This window comes from Podarcis melisellensis, assembly GCF_964234715.1.
Source record: "Podarcis melisellensis genome assembly, chromosome: 17".
Lineage (NCBI taxonomy): Eukaryota > Metazoa > Chordata > Lepidosauria > Squamata > Lacertidae > Podarcis > Podarcis melisellensis.
In genome coordinates this window covers 36382051-36403027 of record NC_138534.1, presented here as the reverse complement: position 1 = coordinate 36403027, position 20977 = coordinate 36382051, and the positions used below count along the sequence as shown (strand labels likewise).

The window sequence follows — 20977 nt, the reverse complement described above, 5'->3', positions numbered from 1 at the left end:
GAGCTCACCCCGTTGCAGGGATTCGAACCGCCGACCTTCTGATCAGCAAGTCCTAGGCTCAGTGGTTTAACCCACAGCACCACCCGTGTGGTGGCACCCCATTATTATGGGTGTAGTGACCTTCCTAAGTGATTGAACTCTCCCAGGAAGTTCTGAGTTCCATTCTAGTTTCTGCCATGGGTTATATGTCACAGCTGCATCTCCCTTCTCCGATATGGGGCTATGGCTAATGGCAACCTTCACTACAGGGTTGTTGTAAAGCGCCTTTGCGCTTAAAAGGGGGCCTCTCTGCTTCAAGATGGAGCCTGGCAAAGGTAACAGGAAGACTCAGAAACAATTCCATTGGCTGCTTTTAGGGGAATAGGAAAACTCTTATGTTTTCATCTGGAAAAGAGGCTCAGCTGACATCCTGGTTGCTACGAAGGAAGGAGCAAGCATATGAATGAGTCAGATCTGTCTCTCTCTCTCTCTCTGAATGACTTTCGAAGGGGGCAGGGCTTCAAGTGGAGAATGGAATTCAGGTGCCCATCAGAGCATCTCCCGGGGAAAGCCAAGAGTTGCTTCGCCCGCTAGAGCAGGAGGAGGAGGACGCCCAGAAGCTGAGATCCTGTATAGGATGGGGAGCAACGTGCGCCTTCGCCGGGAGCAGCAGATCCCCCTCGGTCCCCATGTAAGCGAGATCTCGACAGAGAGCCTTTTGTTTCGGGAACTGCGGGCGGGAGGAGGGGGGAGACAGACACAGAGAGAGCGCCTTTGGAAGGCAATGGAGAAAGCGAAAGGGTTTGTTGCGACGAATGGGGGACGTGGGGGAGGCGTTTTTATGTGTATGTGGGGGGGGTCCTCTTCCATCCTCGCCTTTTGTGCCTTAAGCCACCCGCACCTTTGTAGGATAGGGACCCCGCACAGCTCAGAACAGAATCGGACCGGTGCATGCATACAAAACACACAGAGATGGGTCTCTCTCCCACCTACAATTGATGCACCGAGTCCGCTTCTGCTCTGCATTTCATCCGGGCAAGAGGGGGAGATCCGTTCTCCGGCGACGGAGAAATGTTATGACTGGCCAGCGATTGCCGTTAGCTCGTTTCCAGACAGAGGGGCAGAGACTGTCTGGAAACGTCTGAGGGACAAGCCTTCTACTCCTTTTCCACTCCCATTCTGGTCAGATACTCAATAGTAGTAAGTTATTGTTTGGGGGGAGGGTGTTCCCCAGAGTGTAAAGGGAATGCACTCTTCACATGCTCAGGCGCACTCTCATCCCCTGGGAACAGAGAGCTGAGCTGAGCTCAGAGGAACCCTGGTTTAATTTATACACCAGCCTTGCTTAGGAAGTCCGAGGTCGCTTTTAAGAGGGGCTCTGAGGAGGGTCCCAAATGCAGGCTTAGTTTCAGCAACAAGAGCCTTCCTGGTCCTGGGCCACCCCAGTCGCAACCTCTCTCACATCTTGTCAAAACTCCCCACCAAGGGCTTGTAGATGCAAGTCTTGATATACTAAAGCACTTTCTAATCTGAGTTGTGCCACGATTGCTACCCTTACTCTAAGGAGGCTCTGCTGCTATCCCTGCTGTGTTCTAGTTTGTGGGAGTGTGTATTGAGGCTGCAACTCTGAAACGGAGCCCCACAGAACCTAACAGGACTTTCTTCTGATACAGATACATATAGGGTTGCACAGCAAGAGTTTGAAATCCCTGCAGCAGTTATTTTAAAAGCAATTATCTGAGACCTAAAGCTTGCAGTGCTTTGTGTCTTCAGAAATGTGCAGCAGGAAGTTTGGGGGGAGTGCCTGTTGTTTTATTGCAAGATGTTTCCTCTGGAAGGCTTTGCGTGGGAATGAGGTACATGTTTCATGTCATCAAGTCCAGTATTCTTTCATATAAATACTCAGAAATAAGAAGTTTTTTTGGGAGAAAGCCCTGATGAAAATTGCATCGAATTAGAGCACTTAACGGGACACGGGTGGCGCTGTGGGTTAAACCACAGAGCCTAGGACTTGCCGATCAGAAGGTCGGCGGTTCGAATCCCCGCGACGGGGTGAGCTCCCATTGCTCGGTCCCTGCTCCTGCCAACCTAGCAGTTCAAAAGCACATCAAAGTGCAAGTAGATAAATAGGTACTGCTCCGGCGGGAAGGTAAACGGCGTTTCTGTGCGCTGCTCTGGTTCACATGACCTGGAAGCTGTCTTCGGACAAACGCCGGCTCCCTCGGCCAATAAAGCGAGATGAGCGCCACAACCCCAGAGTCGGTCACAACTGGACCTTATGGTCAGGGGCCCCTTTACCTTTACCTAGAGTACTTAACAGACTTTTTAAAAAAATGTGTGCATTACAGGTTCACACACTCATTGAAAGGCTGGAATAGCATCTATATGAGTACCTGTGAGATTGTGTTCAAAGAATGACAAATGTTTGTGCACAATGAGGAAAATACCTACCGTGTGTTTGAGAAGAGGGCTTGTGTACTGCAAAGAGATGTGTGTACATCCTTCGCATTGCACCCCTCTGATCTTGGGGGTATAGCTCTTCCATCAAGTATTAAGCAACCAAGTAAAGCACAGCATGAATAGTACAGGAGCTTGATTTAAATTGTACAAGTTAAACTGAAGTAACTGTTGCTGTAAACACAGGGTAGTCTTCAACCATGTGGCACTCCAACCCCTGTGATCTCTGCTCTGGAGAATTGGAGGAATTCCCAGAGCAGATTTAGGAGGCACACAAGGAAAGGAAAGCACAGAAAAGTCCCATTGCAACCCATAACGTCCCGGGTGTCTTGCTTTGGATATCAAACTGTTGAGAAAAATTAGCCAACATAGCTGAGATTATGAATTTATAGAGGATTGATATGGGAAGTGATTAAACGTGCTCATCATGGGGCAAAGTGACCTATTGACTTCTATATATGCATATATAGTAATTGCTACATGGATTCTTGCATCTTAATAGTACACACAACATAAAAAGAAGCCTCACTTATGTTCTGGATCAGGGTTGCTAAGCTGGACAGAAAGAAAGCTTCTTTTGTGGTGGGAACCCACAATTTGCAACCACGAAAACTGGATTTTTAAAATGTATTTGCTGATAAACTTGACCAGGTTGCCGTGAGGTGTGTAGAGGGAAGAAATGCAGCATTGATGCAAGTGGAAGACAATGCCTTAGGTTTACTTTGCAAAAATGGGAAGTGACTCGGTTTTTACAGGCGTTGCACTTCTTATACTGCAATCCTAAACTCAGCTGAACTCAGGTAGAAGTTTCTGAGTGAGATTGAACAGTATGATTCCTAGAGCCATAGGGAAGATAGGGTGCAGGGGGCGCAGCAGGTGTGTCTGCCAAAAAATAAATTAGTTCTGCCCTGCCGTCACAGCAATTTTTTTTTTTTTGCATATAAAACAGAGTTCCTTCCCCTTTAGAATCCATTGCACCCTTTTTCTTAGCTCTACAAATATTACAAGTCTTGTGCACCCTCACTGGGCAGATTCAGGCTTTTCTGTACTTCTTGCTCTACAGGTTTGCCAAAGCCACTGATTCTGTTATGGGTGACATTTACTGAAAACCCACTGAGTAAAAAAAGGTTTCTTCTTAAGTGGTTTGGGAGACCACTTGCTAGGGATGAGATTGCATGCCAGGGGTGTCCTTAAGATGAAAACCATCAATACAAAAGTAAGTTCAGGCAGTGAGTTCAATGGAACACACTTCTGAACAAGCATGCTTCAGATCACACTGCATATTTTTTTTCAAGAACATGCCACGAATTACTTTGGAAGTTAGGCTGTCTAATCTAGAAGCCCTACTCCCAAATCTCAAAAGCATAGCTTTCTGTGGCTGGGTTATTTGTGGAAGAAATGTACACTGCACAGACTTCTAGAAGCACTGTTACACAGCGTGTCCAGCACTCGTGTGTATTTAACATTCAGCTCTGAAAGGGTTTGAACCTTTTGCATGGGATCAGTATGTGCGTTCATTTAAAAATGTGTGTATACCTTTAACTCTCATGCCCCATAAAGAATTTATCACACAAGGAAGTAGGAAAATGTTGGTTTATTACACAGAAATATTAGCAGAGTATGTGGGTGCTGCTTCAAACAGGAAGCTTACAATTATGCAGGCAGAAAATAACCATACAGTGCATACACAGCTTGATTCTAAAGGGTGAAGAAGAGTCCTTAAACTAACTCCAAAGTCTGGAGAGGGTGCGCAGCAATGTGCTACAGACAATGTGCACAAAAAGAAAGGAAATAAGAGAAGGGGTGGTTATAATGTCCTTGAAGTGTAAAGGAACACAAAGTCTGGGGTCAGTGATCTGTGCCTTCTGTGAAACGTAAGCTCCCTGCTTGGGAGTGAGAGTTGCTCAGTGGGTAGAGCACGAGACTCTTAATCCCAAGGTTGCGGGTTTGAGCCCATGTTGGGCAAAAGATTCCTAAGCTGCAAGGAGTTGGGTTGATGCTTAAAATCACTGAGGAGCAAAGAGGGGATCTTACTGGAACTAGCATTGAAAATCAAGGGTTTGTTTATACTTCAAAGCTAACTATATGAAAAGGAGAGGGGGCGTCCTAAGCAAAGAGTGTTAACACCTAAGACCTTTGAACCATTGTTTATTCCTGCTGATTTACTGAGATTGAAGGAAAAAGGCCTAGTTGAAGAGGAACATTTTTTGCCCGGCACCTAAAGATATGTAACAAAGGCACAGGCGAGCATCCCTGGGGAGAGCATTCCACAAACGAGGAGTCACCACAGAAAAGGCCCCTTCTCATTTTGCTACCCTCCAAACCTCTCATGGTTAGGGTTTATCCCTCAAGCAGCTTTGTCAGGAAGAATCCAGGTTCCCCGGCCACATGTCTGGCCATCAGTAGCCAAAGTCAGAGGTAGTCAACATGGTACCCTGCAGAAATTGTGGACTAAAACTTTCATCAGCCCCAGCCAGCATGGCTAATGGTCAAGGATGACACTAGTTGTACTCCAAAACTTCTACAGTCATACCTCATGTTGTGTCCGCTTCAGGTTATGGCTTTTCAAGTTGCGTCCCGCGACAACCTGGAAGTACCAGAACAGTTACTTCCGGGTTTCGCAGCTCATGCATGCACAGAAGCGCTAAATCGTGCTGCATGCGTGTGCAGATGTGGTGCTTCTGGATGCGAACGCATCGAGCTGTGGATGTATTATCAGATGGGACGGATTATGTCCGCAACTCGAGGTACCACTGTAGAGGCACAATGACTACCCCAGACCAGGGTATCAAAACGTTGAAAGCTACCCCTGTGCTTGCTTAATCATATAAAGACCTAGGCAAAATTGATTTATTGTTGTGGTAATTTGATTCTTGGAGATTTTATTATGTATTATATAAGTTTATGCTGTGTTCTGCTCTGGGATTAATGGATAGCAGCTTTTAAATTACCTAAGCAAATAAATAAGCAGACAATAAGTAGAAACATGAACACAACCAAACCACAGCAAAGATGACTGCAGAATCACATTAACATGTACACTGAGGCCTAAAATAAGCGGATAAGCAGAAAAAGAAACATAACCAAAACCACAGCAATCATATACTGAACAGTTTTGCATTAATCAATCAATAAGACTGCATTAGCGGGACTAATACATAACTGAAAAGCAAAGCATGTAGAGTTGTCTTTGATGTAAAAGTTATATTAAATACCATAAAAACAATTCCAGTTACAAATATCTGCAGGAATAGAGATAATGTGTAGCAAAGTACTTGGAATCCTCTCCTCGAGTCTCCTACATCCTAGATTAAAGATTGCCACCTCACATTTGAGTTATATTCATTTTATTGACTTAGGGAAGAGATAAACTACTTGCTGACTTGGTGTGAGAAATTGAGCAGATTTAATGGCTAATATAATCAACTGCTGGGGTTTTGTAACATCACAATTTTAAAGTAAAGCTCTAATTGCTGGGGAAATGTCTTTCTGACTCTATATAAAAACGTTCACCTGAATTGGCTCTGATGGAATTACACTGGACAGTAGCAAAGCCGCATCTCCAAGCATGAACTACTGCCAAACCCATGCAGAGAATGTGTGTGGTAATTTCAAATGGGAAAATGATCAGAAGACATCCTGCCCCAGCTTTTGTTGCTCCTGGCTACATGATTACTATTGTATCTCAAAGGGCTACATAAGGCATTGTTTATTGTTATAGGGGGAAACAATAACATTCATAGGACTGCAACACTCCCTACGTCCCCACCCCCATGCCAATATTAAATACTTGTGATTCCAGTTTGTGGCACACCAGTTTTGCCATTTCACCCAAATCTTGCAAACTAGGGTTACAAATTATGTTGAAATTATATTTTGCAATTCTTTGTTTGAATAAAGTGGCAGAACTGTGGCTGGTTGGAAACCTGGAACAGAAATTGCTACTCTTGAGTGTGGTAGGAGGAGAGATTATGAACCTGAGCTCATTCATGCTTGTTTGTTTCTACTTAACCATAGTTTGTACAGTCGTACCTTGGAAGTCGAACAGAATCCATTCTGGAAGTCCATTCAACTTCCAAAGCGTTCGGAAACCAAAGTGCGGCTTCTGATTGGCTGCAGGAAGCTGTGAAAGCCCCACTGGATGTTTGGCTTCCAAAAATAGTTCATAAACTGGAATAGTCACTTCTGGGTTTGTGGCGTTCGGGAGCCAAAACATCCAAGTACCAAGGTGTTCAGGATCCAAGGCACAACTGCTTTAACACCTGAAAAACATTGTAGTAGCAATAATATTCCCTATGATTAGCCTTAAGCCAGAGTTTGATGCTGGCTTTGAAATATACTATAGGGACATATATTCTATCCTTCAACAAAGAAAAGGGAACAAAACCAAAAACATTTTAAAAGCTGTGCTTTTAAAAGAGCAGCATAAAAGTATTCAGCAGAAATTAGATTGAAAAGCCTGATTATTATTATTAATAATAAAAAAGATGCTGAAACTACACCAGAGTATGAATTGGGTGAGTCTCCCTGGGAAGAGCATGCATGCCACAATCAGAGTGCCACCAGAGAGAAGGTCCTTCCCATGTAGCCACTCACATTTAGCAGGAACACACAAAAAAAGGTATTCTGAGGAATATCTTGATGTAAAGGCAAGCACACTGCAAGCTGACCTTCAAAGCTTGGTTAAAGGTAATTGTGATTGTACAAGGCCACCTCTGCCGTAAAGCAAAGCATGCTGTGTGCTAGGGAATATTTTGCCATTCTGTCACAGAAGTCAGACTGTTGTTATCTTAATCTGCAGTTCCTTGAGTGAAGTGTATTTTAAGAAGCGATAATAGGAGAGGAACTGTTTCAGTTTGGCAGGGGCACTTCTTTCTATAGTTAGTTCTAGTTTGCAGAACTCTCAGGATGCAGGCCTATACATATTTATCTGAGAGATAAGGCACTTTGAGCTTCTGTAATCATGCATAGGATTGGCGCAATAAGCACATATGATGATTCATTCATTTTGTAAAAGCACCGAGTGGTGTATTCAATGCTCCTAGAGCATCCCCAAATCTTGCATATGAATAATGCTGAAACAGGAACGTTAGCTGTATCTGCCTTAAAAAACACATTTGCAAATTCATTATATTACAGAACATTTACCCACCTAATCTGAGTCTGAAGCAACATGGACAATGTACCAGAACTTTTACTGGCGTGGTGTCGAGCCTGAGGATATATTTGTCAGGAAAGTTTTGCATTTATACATACAATCAGCATTTTGGACTTTAGTCATAATTTGAAAAGACGTAAAGTTCACACAGGGCATACTGCATAATACCTCCTCCCTGTGGATCACAAATACCTCCCCCCCCCCCCCCGGATTTAAAGCAGGGACAATAGCATGGAGGAAAGGGTTAATAAGACACCCCCCCCCCCGATTCCACTCAAATTATCAAACAACCACCTCTTTCTCTTGGCTGCATCTACACCATAAAAAGCAATAGCAGATTGCCATATCAATAGCAGATCTTCTGGCAAAATGCATAACTTAACTGTCATTTGTGCAAAGTATGGTCTTTGTAGGCACCTCTGGGCACCACACTGCTAATGCCTTGCATAAATGCATAACATTTTTGTGAATGGTGACTACAAAAAATATGCCAACTCCCTATGTTTTATAGAGAAATTAGCAAGAAAAATATATATATATCAACAGAAAGGATTCATGTGAGTCTGTTGCTCCAAATGTAGCATGCAAGGTGAGTCTAACATTATTCACATGGGAAATGCTCCTCTGTAAGCTACAACTGTGTTTAACTGCTGTTTAGGTACCTGGAATTTAAATTCACTGGCTGACCTTTTGACCATGTGTAAATTGCACCATTTATCCATTTGCCCCTGTGCACTGGATTAATATTTAACAAGAACTGTTCCTTTCTAAAAACTAAAGAGATAACCAAGCTATATTAAGCACCTTATCATAGGCTCGCCCTTTCTCTTGAAATATACCTATTACATATAGACAAGAAGGAAATACACACCCTAATTTTATTATCAATATCTACAGGACAGTTCCAAAGTGTATTCTGAAATAAGGCTGTCACCACAAAGCATTATGCTTCCTGTCCCATATGGCACCAGTCCATTTTCTGGTCCCATCTTGCCAGTTCATACTCTTTCTCTTCTTGACCTTTTAGTAAACCCCTGGAGGAATTTTATTTATTTTCTCTGGAAAATGAATTCCCTACGTACGATCACTAGGAACATCTATAGTCACTGACTGCCCAACCTTATGCAAGTTCTTTCAATAGTAAATCCAACCAAGCAACAACCCTTTGCACCCTTACTAGCAGAGCTGCCTAAATACTTTTTATTTATTTCGAGCGTCTCCATCTTTCCAGCTTGCTGCCTCGTTTCTCTGTCACACCACTCTCCCTCATATCTATGTGCTAAACAGTGTTAGAACCTGAGATATGAAAGCTTAGGAGCTAAATGGCACCTTAAACCTAGGTTATGGGCGCAACAATGGAATGTCCAGGCGCGCTTTTTTATAACAAGAATACAAAGCTGAAAATGAAGGAACTGCAGCTAAAATATTATGCTCATTTCTCACATGGTCTAGTCCTTCCCATGCCCACCCACCCCCTAATATCCTTAAGAGGGTCTCTTCTCCGGTCTTCAGAGAGTAGCTGGAAGTGGGGAGGCAGAAAAAGGTCCTTTCTTTCCACCCTGTAGTTTTAATCTGAAATCTTAGGCCCAGAGCTCAGAAATTGCTCACACTAATGAAATTCCCTGTCGCAAAATGCGCAAAGAACAATGGGAGTTTCGAACACTGACACTAAACTCTGGCTTTATCTGTTTGTTGAGGGAGGGGCCCCCATTCATTTCTCATCTTGCACCAAACCCCTTGATCTTTTGTTCTCTTAATGGCCGGACTCTCAGGCAATCACAGAAAGCTAACCTGGCATAATTTGCTTTTAACACTTGCTGGATCCAGGGATTATAGGGGTCTGGCACCCACAAACTCATAACACTATGTTGGGTTTTTGTAAGTGGCATTGAGTTGCCCTGGCAAGGAAAAGTGACCAATAAATATAACAAATAATAATAATCAGGGGTGTTTTTTGAGCAGGAACTCGGAGGAAAGGAGTTCCCTTACCTTTTTTTATAAAAAAAAAAATGGGCTGGGTGGGGTGCTGGAACAAATATATACCCAACGTCTGAGCCAAAAATCTACCTATAACTGTAATCAATAAAGTTGTGGCCGTTTCTAATCCAGACCATTGTTTGCTTGAGTTTATTAACCACATTTCAGGGGTGCCAACTTGTCCAAAGAAATTGAGGGGGGCAGGCGTACGGTAAGCCCTACCCTGCATAATCGATCACATGATGGGGTGCGCACACACTACAGTATTTAAATGGCAATGCCCATCAACTTTGTGGGGTCCAGGCCGCTCCAATATTTTATGAGGGGCGCAAAGATGCCATGGGCCCTAGTTGGCTCCTAGCATAGCTGTCAACCGTCCCTTATTTGGCGGGAAACTCCCTTATCCCAGCGCCGTGTCCTGCTGCTGTCCCGGATTGATGATGTCCCTTAAATTTCCCGGGTTTCATGCTCGCCTGGCTCGGGTGGGAAGCAGTGGCTGGGGGTCCTCCGCCTCGAGAGAGAGTGTGCACAAGCTGCTGTGTCTCCGTCTCTCCCTTTTACCCCTCGGGTGCATCGTGAGGAGACGGGTGGCGGCGGGTGGGTGGGCAGGCAGCCCCTCTCTTGCGAGACTTCTGCCGCATTGCCAGGGGAAGCCGGAGGCGGGGGCGGCTGAGGAGGCGGCCTGAGGGAGGAGGAAGGGGATGGGGAGGGACGCTGAAGGGCGGCGCTTCAGCAGCCGCCGCAACCGCCTCATGCCGGGCTCGCGGGCAGCATGGGCAAGAGTCCCTCTCCCTCCCTCCCTCTCTCTTGGGGGAGGAAGGGCCGATGGAACTCCTTGCTCCAAGACGACAGCAGCCCCAACGTGCTGCTTAGCATCCCCTCCAACCAGTGCAGCATCTTAATGTAGCGATTTCCCCCTCTGCACCCCTTTCATAACTCTATTTTTAGAAATCATCTGTCCATCCATAGTTCAAATTTTTACAAGTTTTCTGTCAATCCTACCAAAGTATGTAACTCTTGACAATAGCTTTTCAACTACATAAACTTTCCCCATTTTTTATGAAAGAGGTCCTCTTCCTGGTTTCTAATTCTGCCTGTAAGCTTTGCCATCTCGACGTCGTTCATCCGTTTTGTCTGCCCCTCTTCTTGGGTGGGAGTTGTAGACCCTTAGGATCATCTAGTCCAGTGTTTTTCAACCTTTTTTGGGCAAAGGCACACTTGTTTCATGAAAAAAATCACGAGGCACACCATTAGAAAATGTTTAATATTTTTTTCTTTAATGGCAAACAAAAACGTTGTGGACCGTTCTCTGCTCAGCAGGGATCGATCCGCTGATCCCCGCTGAGCCGGCGGATAACAGCTCTGTGTGCGGAGAGGGAGATGTTAGAGCCCCGCTGCTCTCTATGGGGAATCGGACGAGAGCAGACCGCCTGTCCGCTCTCATCCGATCCCATCCGATCTGATCCCCACTCAGGACGGATGGAAAATAGGGTGGGCACAGTCCGGCGCCCGCCTCGTGGGCGAAAATTTGACATTTTTTTTTTAAAAAAAATCTTTTGAATTTTTCCCACGGCACACCAGGCAACATCTCGCGGCACACTAGTGTGCCACGGAACAGTGGTTGAAAAACACTGATCTAGTCCAACCCCCTGCAAAACACAGTCAGTGGCAGCCAAAGCAGCCTGGCTCCATCAGTGCCGGATTTCTATATAAACTAAGCCAAAATCCCTTATTTTCAAATCTGTAAATTGACAGCTATGGCTCCTAGCCACTGCCAGGGTGTGTTTGTGTGGCACTGCGACTGAACCCAAAATAAACAAAAAAGCCAACTTGGTGACTCCCCCCACATTTCTTTCCAGAAAAAAAAACCAACACTGATAATAATTAACGACATTCAACGATACTAATAACACCCCTTCGTTCCCCACCCCGCGCCTCAGGCAAGTCGAGAGGCGGCCGAGGAACCTCTTCCCGCCAATTCCATCCTCCCTCTCTCTCTCTGCAAGAAGGCGGCTGCCGCCATGAGGGAGCAGAAGCCGCCTCCGAGGCTGAGGGCGAAAGCGCCTCCTCCTCCCCGGACTGCGGCCATGCAGGTGCTGCGAGGGAGCCCGCCCGCTTAACGGTGAGCCGGGCCGCGGCCACGCAGGCGCCTGGCTCCCAGCGACGCGGCAGCCCCTCCATCCCCACAGCAACGACGCGCCCATTTTGTTTCGGCAATCGCCTCGCCGGCGGCCCTCAGGCGCTGCCCCGTTAGGCCGCGTGAGGCGGAGCCCAGGCCCGGGGCGGGGGCGCGGAGCGGAAAAGCTGAGGTAAATATTTCCCCTCACGGGTTTTCTCTTCAGGCGGAGAAGGGGTTGGCAGGCCGCGGAGGCGGGAAGGGCCTCCCTCGCCGCCAAGGAGCAGAGAGACGCGTCCTCGGCAAAACGGGCATTTGCTTTTTTTTTGAGGGGGGGGGACGACGACGCCGTGTGTGTGTCTCTTCTGTTTGGGGAGAAGGTGCCATGCCTGCCTTTCCAAAAAAAGAGAGACTTTTTTTGCAGCCCCCTCCCCAAGATGCGCCCGAAACAAGCACCCAGATAAGGGGGCAGGGGAGGGGGGAAACCCCCCACTTGTTTTCGTTTTCCGACTATATAATTTGGTTTCCGTTCTGAAGGGGACTGTGGAGAGTAGCGGGTAAATCGTGGCAGAAGGGATCGCTGCCCTCACATGCCACATGGCAATCGGAGGAGGCTCTCCATCTTCTCCTCCCCTTCCTGCTGCTTGGTGGTTTTAACATTGAGGCTGCTAAAGCCTGGCCGAAGCAGGATGTTAGTTAACAAATATAGCAGCCTTTAAAAAAAAAGAAAAGATGGTGGTGATGATAAGGAGATGCTCTGTGGTTTAGATTAGGGGTTGAGAGGAAATGGAGGGAAGTGGGTGCGATGGCATTTGGGGCCCACCGTGTGCCAGAGGCAAGATGTTATCGCTCAGAGAGGCAGCTTCGAAGACCCAGGAAAGAAGGCTGAAATCTAAAGGATCCCCTATTTTGTTTTAAATCCTAGTAAATGCTCTGAAAGGCGTTCCCACAAATGGCAAAACAAAAAAAAATTCCTTCCAGTAGCACCTTAAAGACCAACCAAGTTAGTTCTTGGTATGAGCTTTCGTGTGCATGCACACTTCTTCAGATACCAAGACAGGGATAGTGGGGTTTTTTTAAAAAAAAAAAAAAATCAGGGATATGTACCAGGAAAGTGGATCTGTTCCTGGGTAAAATAGGGACAATTCAAACATAAGTACGTATGTATTATTAAATAAATAAATAAGTATACTGCCCTATACCTGCAGGTCTCAGGGTGGTTCACAAGATAAGTATATTTTGATAATGGCTATCAATCACTATAGACAGATCGGTCCCATTTTGAGGGTGTTTGCCTTGAAAACCATAGGATAAATATTTTAATAGCATCAGTTCAGCTTCAGAATATTGCCATGCCCCCAACATCGTTTAATATTAAATTACTGCATTATTTTTAAGTGTTACAGCAGAGGTGGGGAACCTCTGGCCTGTGGGCCAGGCTTGATCTGCCAAGAGTTCCAGTTTGGTCCATGAAGCCATTGTTCAAAATCATGCCAAACTGCGAATCAACTGACATCACTCCAATAGGTGGGTGACATCAGCTGATGGGTAGGGGTTTGGGGTTCAATTCTGAATTGGCTGCATATGCCAGTTCCCTATGGATTTAACACCTATAGATATAAGTAGCAGGATTTAATGCCCACTCATCAGCTGACGGTTTAAAGTGGGATGTGTAGCCTGTCTGGGCATGCTGCTGAAATCATGGGCACTTTGCTTCTTCTCTACAGTGACCTAAGCTATGGGCTGGCAGAACATTATATTCAAGCCCGAATTCATGGTTTGTTTTTCCAAAATGAACTACCTTTAAACCATAGTTTAGTTTAATTATGGTTCACACATCTCTTTAAGCCATAGTTCAGTTTAATTATGGTTTAAAGAGATGTGTGAACCAGGCCATTATCTTACTCCCTGCAAGTGTTCTGCTTGTATGTTTATTGGTTACTAGTGATATTATTATATTGTTCTATTGAATTAGGCTATCACATAGAGGCTGCAGCATTAGGTTAGGTTAACATATGCCTAAAATAATATTAATCTCCAGTGGGTAGAATAACTGTCTATAAACATAAATCAGGTTTGCATTCTGCAAGCATAGGCCTATTTTCTGGCTGCTTTTGCAAGTGTTCTCCAAATCCAATTGTTTTTTCTCTAGTCCTAATTAATTGACCTAGCTGCATTGAATTACTTTTTTTAGCTGCAAGGGTGCTATAACCTTGAAATGTTATAGCATCTTAGATTGTTTGTGTTGAAATAAAAGTTGAGGGATGTGCATTTTGCCAGGTGTATTTCCTAACTCCATCCCCTTAGGGTGTTTTAGCTATTAGGTCCTTTATCAAACCAGTCCCCCACTCTTTTTTAAAAAAGTAATTATTAACTTGGAGAAGAATGGGTTTTTGTTTGTTTGTCTGTCTGTTTGTTTGTTTGTTTGCTTGCTTGCTTGCTTGCTTGCTTTAATCACAACTTATATGTTTATGCATATCTGGATTTGTAATCTTCTTTTCCCTTTGTATGTGGGTGACCCTATTTTGCTACATAGTATCACCCACTATTGGAAGGGAATATATTATGCAGAAAACAAATTAACTACTACGTTAAACAAGGCCGTGGATCCTTACCAGAAAGCATTCACAAAAAAACCTCCATAAATATGTGATTGAGAAATCCAAGATAAGCATCACATTGGTTGGGTAAATGTTTCAGCTTCTGCCTTCATTGGTAACACAAAACTGTTTAATTTCAAAAGGAACACTTGGAGTCAAGGTTCATCACATGCTCTGGACAGAGGGAATTCTCACGAAAGCTTACATAAAAAGAGATACATTTGTGCTAGAAATATTTAAAATAGGATTAAAAACACAGAGAACCCTTTATGTATTATCCTTCAAGTTGAAGCCTTCAGGCATTTCAGTTTTCAGTCTGTGTATCTGGGTGTTGTCTCTTGCTTCAGGTCTGTTAGAAATGACTCTTTTTGGTTGGAAGGGAAGGGAATGGATGCTCTGCCAGCCATAGGGGCAGCACATTTCTCTTCTTGTGCCCTCAACAAACTCTGAGGAGGACTTTGACACAGTAAAGAGGGCTTAGGGGCAAGGTGACCTTACCACCCAGTTGCCCCTTTGCTTTTAGAAGCATCTTGGACAAAAAGCGGGCGGGGAAGGAGGGCAGAGGTGCTGCCTTCTCACTCAGGGCAACAGTAAATAGTCGCTGCAGTGGTGCCCACCAAGTTTGCTGAGTACCAAGGAAAAGGAGACCCATGCTAAAGTGGAGAGTTCTTCTCAAGCTGGCCGCAGCACTTGGTGGCAGCTCAGGGGTGCCAAGCAGTGGCACAATTTTTGCGACCCCCCCCCCCAGTCTATGCCCTTGGCAGGGACCACCCTAGCCAACCCCTACGTATGCCCCTATGTGAACAGTAACTGACTGCAATGGGTAAGGTAAAGGGACCCCTGACCGTTAGGTCCAGTCGCGGACGACTCCGGGGTTGCGACGCTCATCTCGCTTTACTGGCCGAGGGAGCCGGCGTACACCTTCCGGGTCATGTGGCCAGCATGACTAAGCCGCTTCTGGTGAACCAGAGCAGCGCACGGAAACACTGTTTACCTTCCCGCCGGAGCGGTACCTATTTATCTACTTGCACTTTGACGTGCTTTTGAACTGCTAGGTTGGCAGGAGCAGGTACTGAGCGACGGGAGCTCATCCCGTCGCAGGGATTCGAACCGGCGACCTTCTGATCAGCAAGCCCTAGGCTCTGTGGTTTAACCCACAGCGCCACCCGTGTCCCTGACTGCAATGGGAGGTGGTAATAAATAAAAGTGGGTTTCTGTCGCTGATCCTGAAAACAGTTCATAAACTGGATAACTTATTATCATGGTTTAAAAGTATGTACCGGTAATTTGTTTCCAGCTCCCACATTGCCACAATAATGACAATGATTTCAGCTCAGAAAAGTATACCTATTTAATTTTCACATTCTGCTTGGTTAACAGGTAACTCTTCAGTTTTGTAGATCCTTTGCTACTGCAGTTCACATTCCTTTGCTGTTTTGGCATTTAAATTGGCCTAACCCTTTGACTGAACAGGTTCCCTTGCTCCTCCTATACTGTATGTTGCATGCTGTTTGTTTCAGCTGAAAAAGTATTAAGCTTCAAAAGAGGAGTAATTTATGAGTTAAACATGACTCACTAGCCAATGTTGAGGAAGGAGAGGCGGAGTAATTCTGATGCAAATATTAGTAAAAGCTAATGTTTAATCCTTCGCTGGGTGGTGTGCAAAGAGATAGAAGGTAAAATTTCCTTGTTCTAAAGCTAAAAATATAAATACAAAATTATTGAGAGAGTTGTCCAAAGTAATACTTTCTACAGTAGCATTTTGTGTTTATAGAAGGTGTTTTACTAGGTATTAAATGAAGAATAACTTTTCTCTCTCTCTTTTGTGACTCTGAGGGAAAGCAGTACTTTGGCCACCAATATAAAGTTGTATTGCAGCCCATGACTAATGATAAATTTGTTGTGAACAAACCTGCCAGCAGCTAATTTCCTGAGTTTAAACATATTTTATATGAGAAAATAATGAATACTTAGATGTGTAACTAGACTGAGCATCTTTGACTTGTTAAAACTTTAAGGAAATGTCTGTTCTAGATTTTTGTAGCATGCCATGTAGTTATTCTCAGTTTTTGAGTGGAAAAAATAACTGAATGACATGATGTCTAGCACGGCCACTTAATGCTATAAAAGTTGGTCAGTTAATGGCTCTGTGCCTACTAAAGCATGCAAATGTGGAGGGGGGTAATTGTTTTCCATTTATCCTTGCAATTGGGCAGTAAGAAATCAGAGTTCAGTCCTTTTGCTTAGGTCTAGGAATTCCTCATGGAAAGCTAGCAGCCCTATATACACATTTACCTTGGAGTAAGTCCCAGTAGTGCTTACTTCCAAGGCAAGCTAGATAAAGGTCCTGGGTAAGTCACAATAGCCTCAAAAAAATGCTTCATTTTGCAGTATGTAAGCAAGGCATGTTATGAGGTGTGTAATAAAAAACAGTACAAAACAGAGTTTTGTACTGTTATCAAGCAAGGGCAGAGCACAATTCATTTTCTGCTTCTTGGAAAGTACAGTACTTTGTATTTATGGGTGTGTTCAGTGAGACTACAGAAGGAAGTTGGTTGTGTACTGTATGGTTACCTTTCTACATAACAAAACAAATGCTAAACACGTATTTTGAAATAAGTTGGAACTGAAACTGTGAACTCTCCTTATAGCAGGAGGCCCCAGATTTAAAGAACCCTTTACAAAACAGATTAAATTGAAATTAATGAGACTTTCCTACTTAGGTCATCTCTTCCAACTCTGGATTTCTCTCTTTATAAGACATGAAAATGAAAACTTTTGTTCTGTTTTGCAAAAATTTCCATCCTTAGAATCCTGTTGGCAGCATATAGACATGTGTAAAGCAGAGCAGGGCAGTTCAGAACCTGCTGGTAGGTCTCTGGGTGGTTTGCAGTAGAGCAGCAAAGGTTTCCTGCTACTTATGGTTTAAAAAATATGACACCCCCCTCCACTCCTCAAATTAGGCTGTTGAATCACCAGAACTCCCTACTCCTAGAGGTGTGTCTAGCACCTTCATTATACAGCTTTTGTATAATGCTAAAGGTGTACCTCTTTATCCTGGCTTTTGACATTCGGGGTGTATGTTTCCAGTCCCACCTTATTTCTATAATTTTAAGTTGTTATAAACTGATTTTAATATTTTAATTGTTGTAACCTGCCGTGGGACCTTTGGATGGGGGGTGAGTGATTCGTGACAACAACAACAGAGGAACATGATGATGTTTGTATGAAAGGATCTATGTGGTACTGGTATGATTCTGGTACTGAAAACAAATTTCTGGGTGAACATATTCTCAGAGACAACATTTTCCTCAGTTCTGTGTCCTTTCTAAGACATTATTTTGTATGTGGCTCCAGATGTTGGACCTCAGGATTCTCATGACAAAGTAAACCCACATGCCTAAAGTTTTCCCACTTCTGCTATAAAGGAATGGTACAGAGTCTATTATGTAACAATGACCAATTGCTAAAAAATCTGCCTCACATATGGAACAGTTGCTTCATTTACAGAATGAAGACATTTGTGCACTCAGGAATATGTTGTGGATAAATAGATACTTCCACATAGTTATTTTTTCCTGTACAGTATATGCAGTATGCAATGCTATTGCTTATGCATACATGTATTATTAGTTATTACAGTACAGTATCTTGGGCATGTGGCCTTCTAGCTTACAACCTTTGCATAGTGCCCGTCTGGCAATCACAATTGTTTCCCACCCTTGCTCCAACGAGCTCTTAGCAGCATGCATCATCACTCCACCCCGTCCCCACTGTCACCCCAACAGCTATTTGACATAGGTTAGGTTGAGAATGGGTGACTATCCCAAAATCATCTAGTGGGTTTCATGACCGAATAGTATCTGTCACCTTGTCCAGTACTCTGTTTAATACTCTACTCTTGACTCCTAGTGTAATAATTCTTGTGCGATTGTATCTCGCTTCCTACATTTCAGGAACTATATTTCACGAACCTTTCTAAACAGAAACAAAAGCGAGTAATGGAGAAGAATGGGAACAACCGGAAACTTCGGGTTTGTGTTGCTACCTGCAACAGGGCTGATTATTCCAAATTGGCCCCAATCATGTTTGGCATTAAAGCAGAGCCACAGTTCTTTGAGCTGGATGTTGTGGTTTTGGGCTCCCATCTGATTGATGACTATGGGTAAGGTGTATAATTTTGTTTGTTCTGCTATCTTGGCAGCCCTGAATATACTTGCTATCATTACTGCATGCAATGCTGATAAATAAATCAAATAGGACAATCTCTATGAACTGATTATGTAACAATTGATTTATTGCTATTTTTGCAAACAATACCAGACACATAGTAGTAAAGCTGAGGGAAATTAATGCCAACTTTCATTCTTCTATGTCACTCATAACTGCAGTGCCTTTGTTCTGTAATAAAATGTTACCTTCTTGGAATATGGCACACAATATTTAATCAAGTTTAAAAAGAATGGTAGGCTAAGTCTTAGGGTTGAGAATGCATGGAAAGCCTTTGGGTATGTTTATTTTTCAACTGCTTTTCAGGGAATAAAAGCATAGCAGTGGACATTGCTGGGAAGCAGTTTCTGCTTTTCCTGGGGTACTTTTTGGCACTGAAAAATCTTAGAAATAGTCATTTATTTGGGTTTTTAGAGATAACTGCCCTGAACATCATTTGCAGGAGGACTAGGCCAGTTTGATGATCATAGTCCTGAGGCTTTGGATTGCGTTTGAATGTAGTATTCACAAAACACAACACAGTAATAGGTGTCTTCAAATGATGTTGCAGATATGATCCTAAAAGGAGAGATTTTGTTTTGCTGTACAGCAGAAGATGGGGGGTTGGCACTCTTAATAAAATGGTTTTTTTATTGCAAAAGACATATTCCAGTTTTCCTGATCCCTGTCCTGAACAACTTATTCTGCTAATACAGTATTGTAATTAACACCATGCTAAATCAGAGTTGCAGCTCTATCCATTTTTTTAAAGCATCGTTTTTCACTAGAAGCCTAATTACAGTGAGTAGCTTGTGATTTTATTTTATTTTTTTACATAGGTGTTCGGTCCAGACCATGAGCAATATCTAAATTGAGAAATGTGTGAGGGCTATGTAGGAAATGCACCATAATTCTAAGGAATAATGCCAGCTATTAAGAAATTGCAAGGTCTAACCTTCAAGTCCTTTCTCAGTGATAGCTTTCCATTTTGGCAGGATGCCAGTGGTCACGAAGAAGTTAGTAGTTTTGCTAACCATCCAATTCAAATTGATGTGTTTGCTTTTTTTCTTTTAAGATAAAAAATAAAGAGTGCTTTGCTGGCTTTCAAACGTTTTGGCTGGAATTAGGGATTAAATTATGGACTGAAACAATTAAGAATTCCAATATAATTGAGGCAGGAAAGTAAATCACTTTTGCAGATGGAAGGAAAATATTTTTCCTCCTCATTCTTATGACTCGTGACTTTTACCCAGTTCTCATTTTGCAGATAGGTTTGTGATTAACACTAATAATGATGCTGGAACATCACAAGTGTTTCATCTTTCCCCTTTCGTTGCGTCTCAGCAGTGTTCATTTCCTCTTACTAACAGCAAAATATAGTTTTATTTTGGCACAGTGCAGTTTCATTTTTATATTACTAGTTTTTAAATCCTATGATTATATCAGAAGTTATGTTGAACACTAGAATGCTGTTCATCTCCATGTTCATAAAGTGGAATTGGAGCAACATTCACTTTCACAAGTGACTATAATGTTGATCATCTGAATCCATTATCACTTGGGATAAACTTTTGGAACCTAGAGTATCCAATCCTCTCAGCCATAGATAAACATAGAAATTTTAATAGTTTGTAACTAGTTGCATGGGTTTAAAAAATGTTATTATTTCCTAATGTTAGTCATACATTGTCAAAGAAACACCATTTTATGAAACACCATTTTGCAATTTTAACACTTTCCCCTCTTCCTCTTCCCAGTAACACTTACCGTATGATTGAACAGGACGACTTTGACATCCACACTAGGTTACACACCATAGTGAGAGGAGAAGATGAGGCCGCCATGGTGGAGTCTGTAGGCCTTGCCTTGGTCAAGCTGCCAGATGTCCTCAATCGTCTGAAGCCTGACATAATGATAGTCCATGGAGACAGGTTTGATGCTTTAGCATTAGCAACATCTGCAGCCTTAATGAACATTCGAATTCTTCATATTGAAGGCGGAGAAGTCAGCGGTACTATAGATGACTCCATCAGACATGCCATAACCAAGCTGGCTCATTACCATGTGTGTTGCACAAGAAGTGCGGAGCAGCATTTGATATCTATGTGTGAAGACCACGACCGTATCCTCTTGGCAGGCTGCCCTTCATATGATAAGTTGTTATCTGCCAAAAACAAGGACTACATGAGCATTATCCTCATGTGGTTAGGTAGGTGTGCTGTGAATATAGGCTATCCGACCTGTGACCCTCCAAGTTGAATGCAGGCCACCAGCTTTATATGACAGCCTAATCATAGAGGTTGCAGGTACAGAGCAAAGGGGATGTTTTGTACCCCCTAATGGGGCTGCCATCATGGTTAGTGGGATGCATTTGGCTTGGTGTGTCACACATTGTGCAGTCTTTCTTTAGGTTATGTGTTGGAGATTGGTGCTGTTCTCTTACCTCTAATTAGATGAGTAAGGAAGGCTTATTCAGGAACA

At 43.5% G+C, this 20977-nt stretch overlaps 1 protein-coding gene across 5 annotated transcripts in view; it reads left to right on the top strand.

Annotated features, from left to right (window-relative positions):
• Nucleotides 1-496: 496 nt before the first annotated feature.
• GNE (glucosamine (UDP-N-acetyl)-2-epimerase/N-acetylmannosamine kinase) overlaps nucleotides 497-20977 on the top strand; it is a 32356-nt gene continuing 11875 nt past the window's right edge. The window contains exons 1-3 of one of the 5 annotated variants that reach the window (XM_081894032.1): nucleotides 497-670; nucleotides 18244-18452; nucleotides 20254-20705. In XM_081894032.1, coding sequence (XP_081750158.1) covers nucleotides 617-670; nucleotides 18244-18452; nucleotides 20254-20705 — 715 coding nt within the window. In that variant the 5' untranslated portion in view covers nucleotides 497-616. Of the gene's footprint in view, nucleotides 671-11706; nucleotides 11881-12894; nucleotides 13215-15584; nucleotides 15668-16573; nucleotides 16639-18243; nucleotides 18453-20253; nucleotides 20706-20977 lie in introns of those variants that run through there. The other 4 variants (XM_081894033.1, XM_081894035.1, XM_081894034.1 and 1 more) reach the window with 4 other exon arrangements.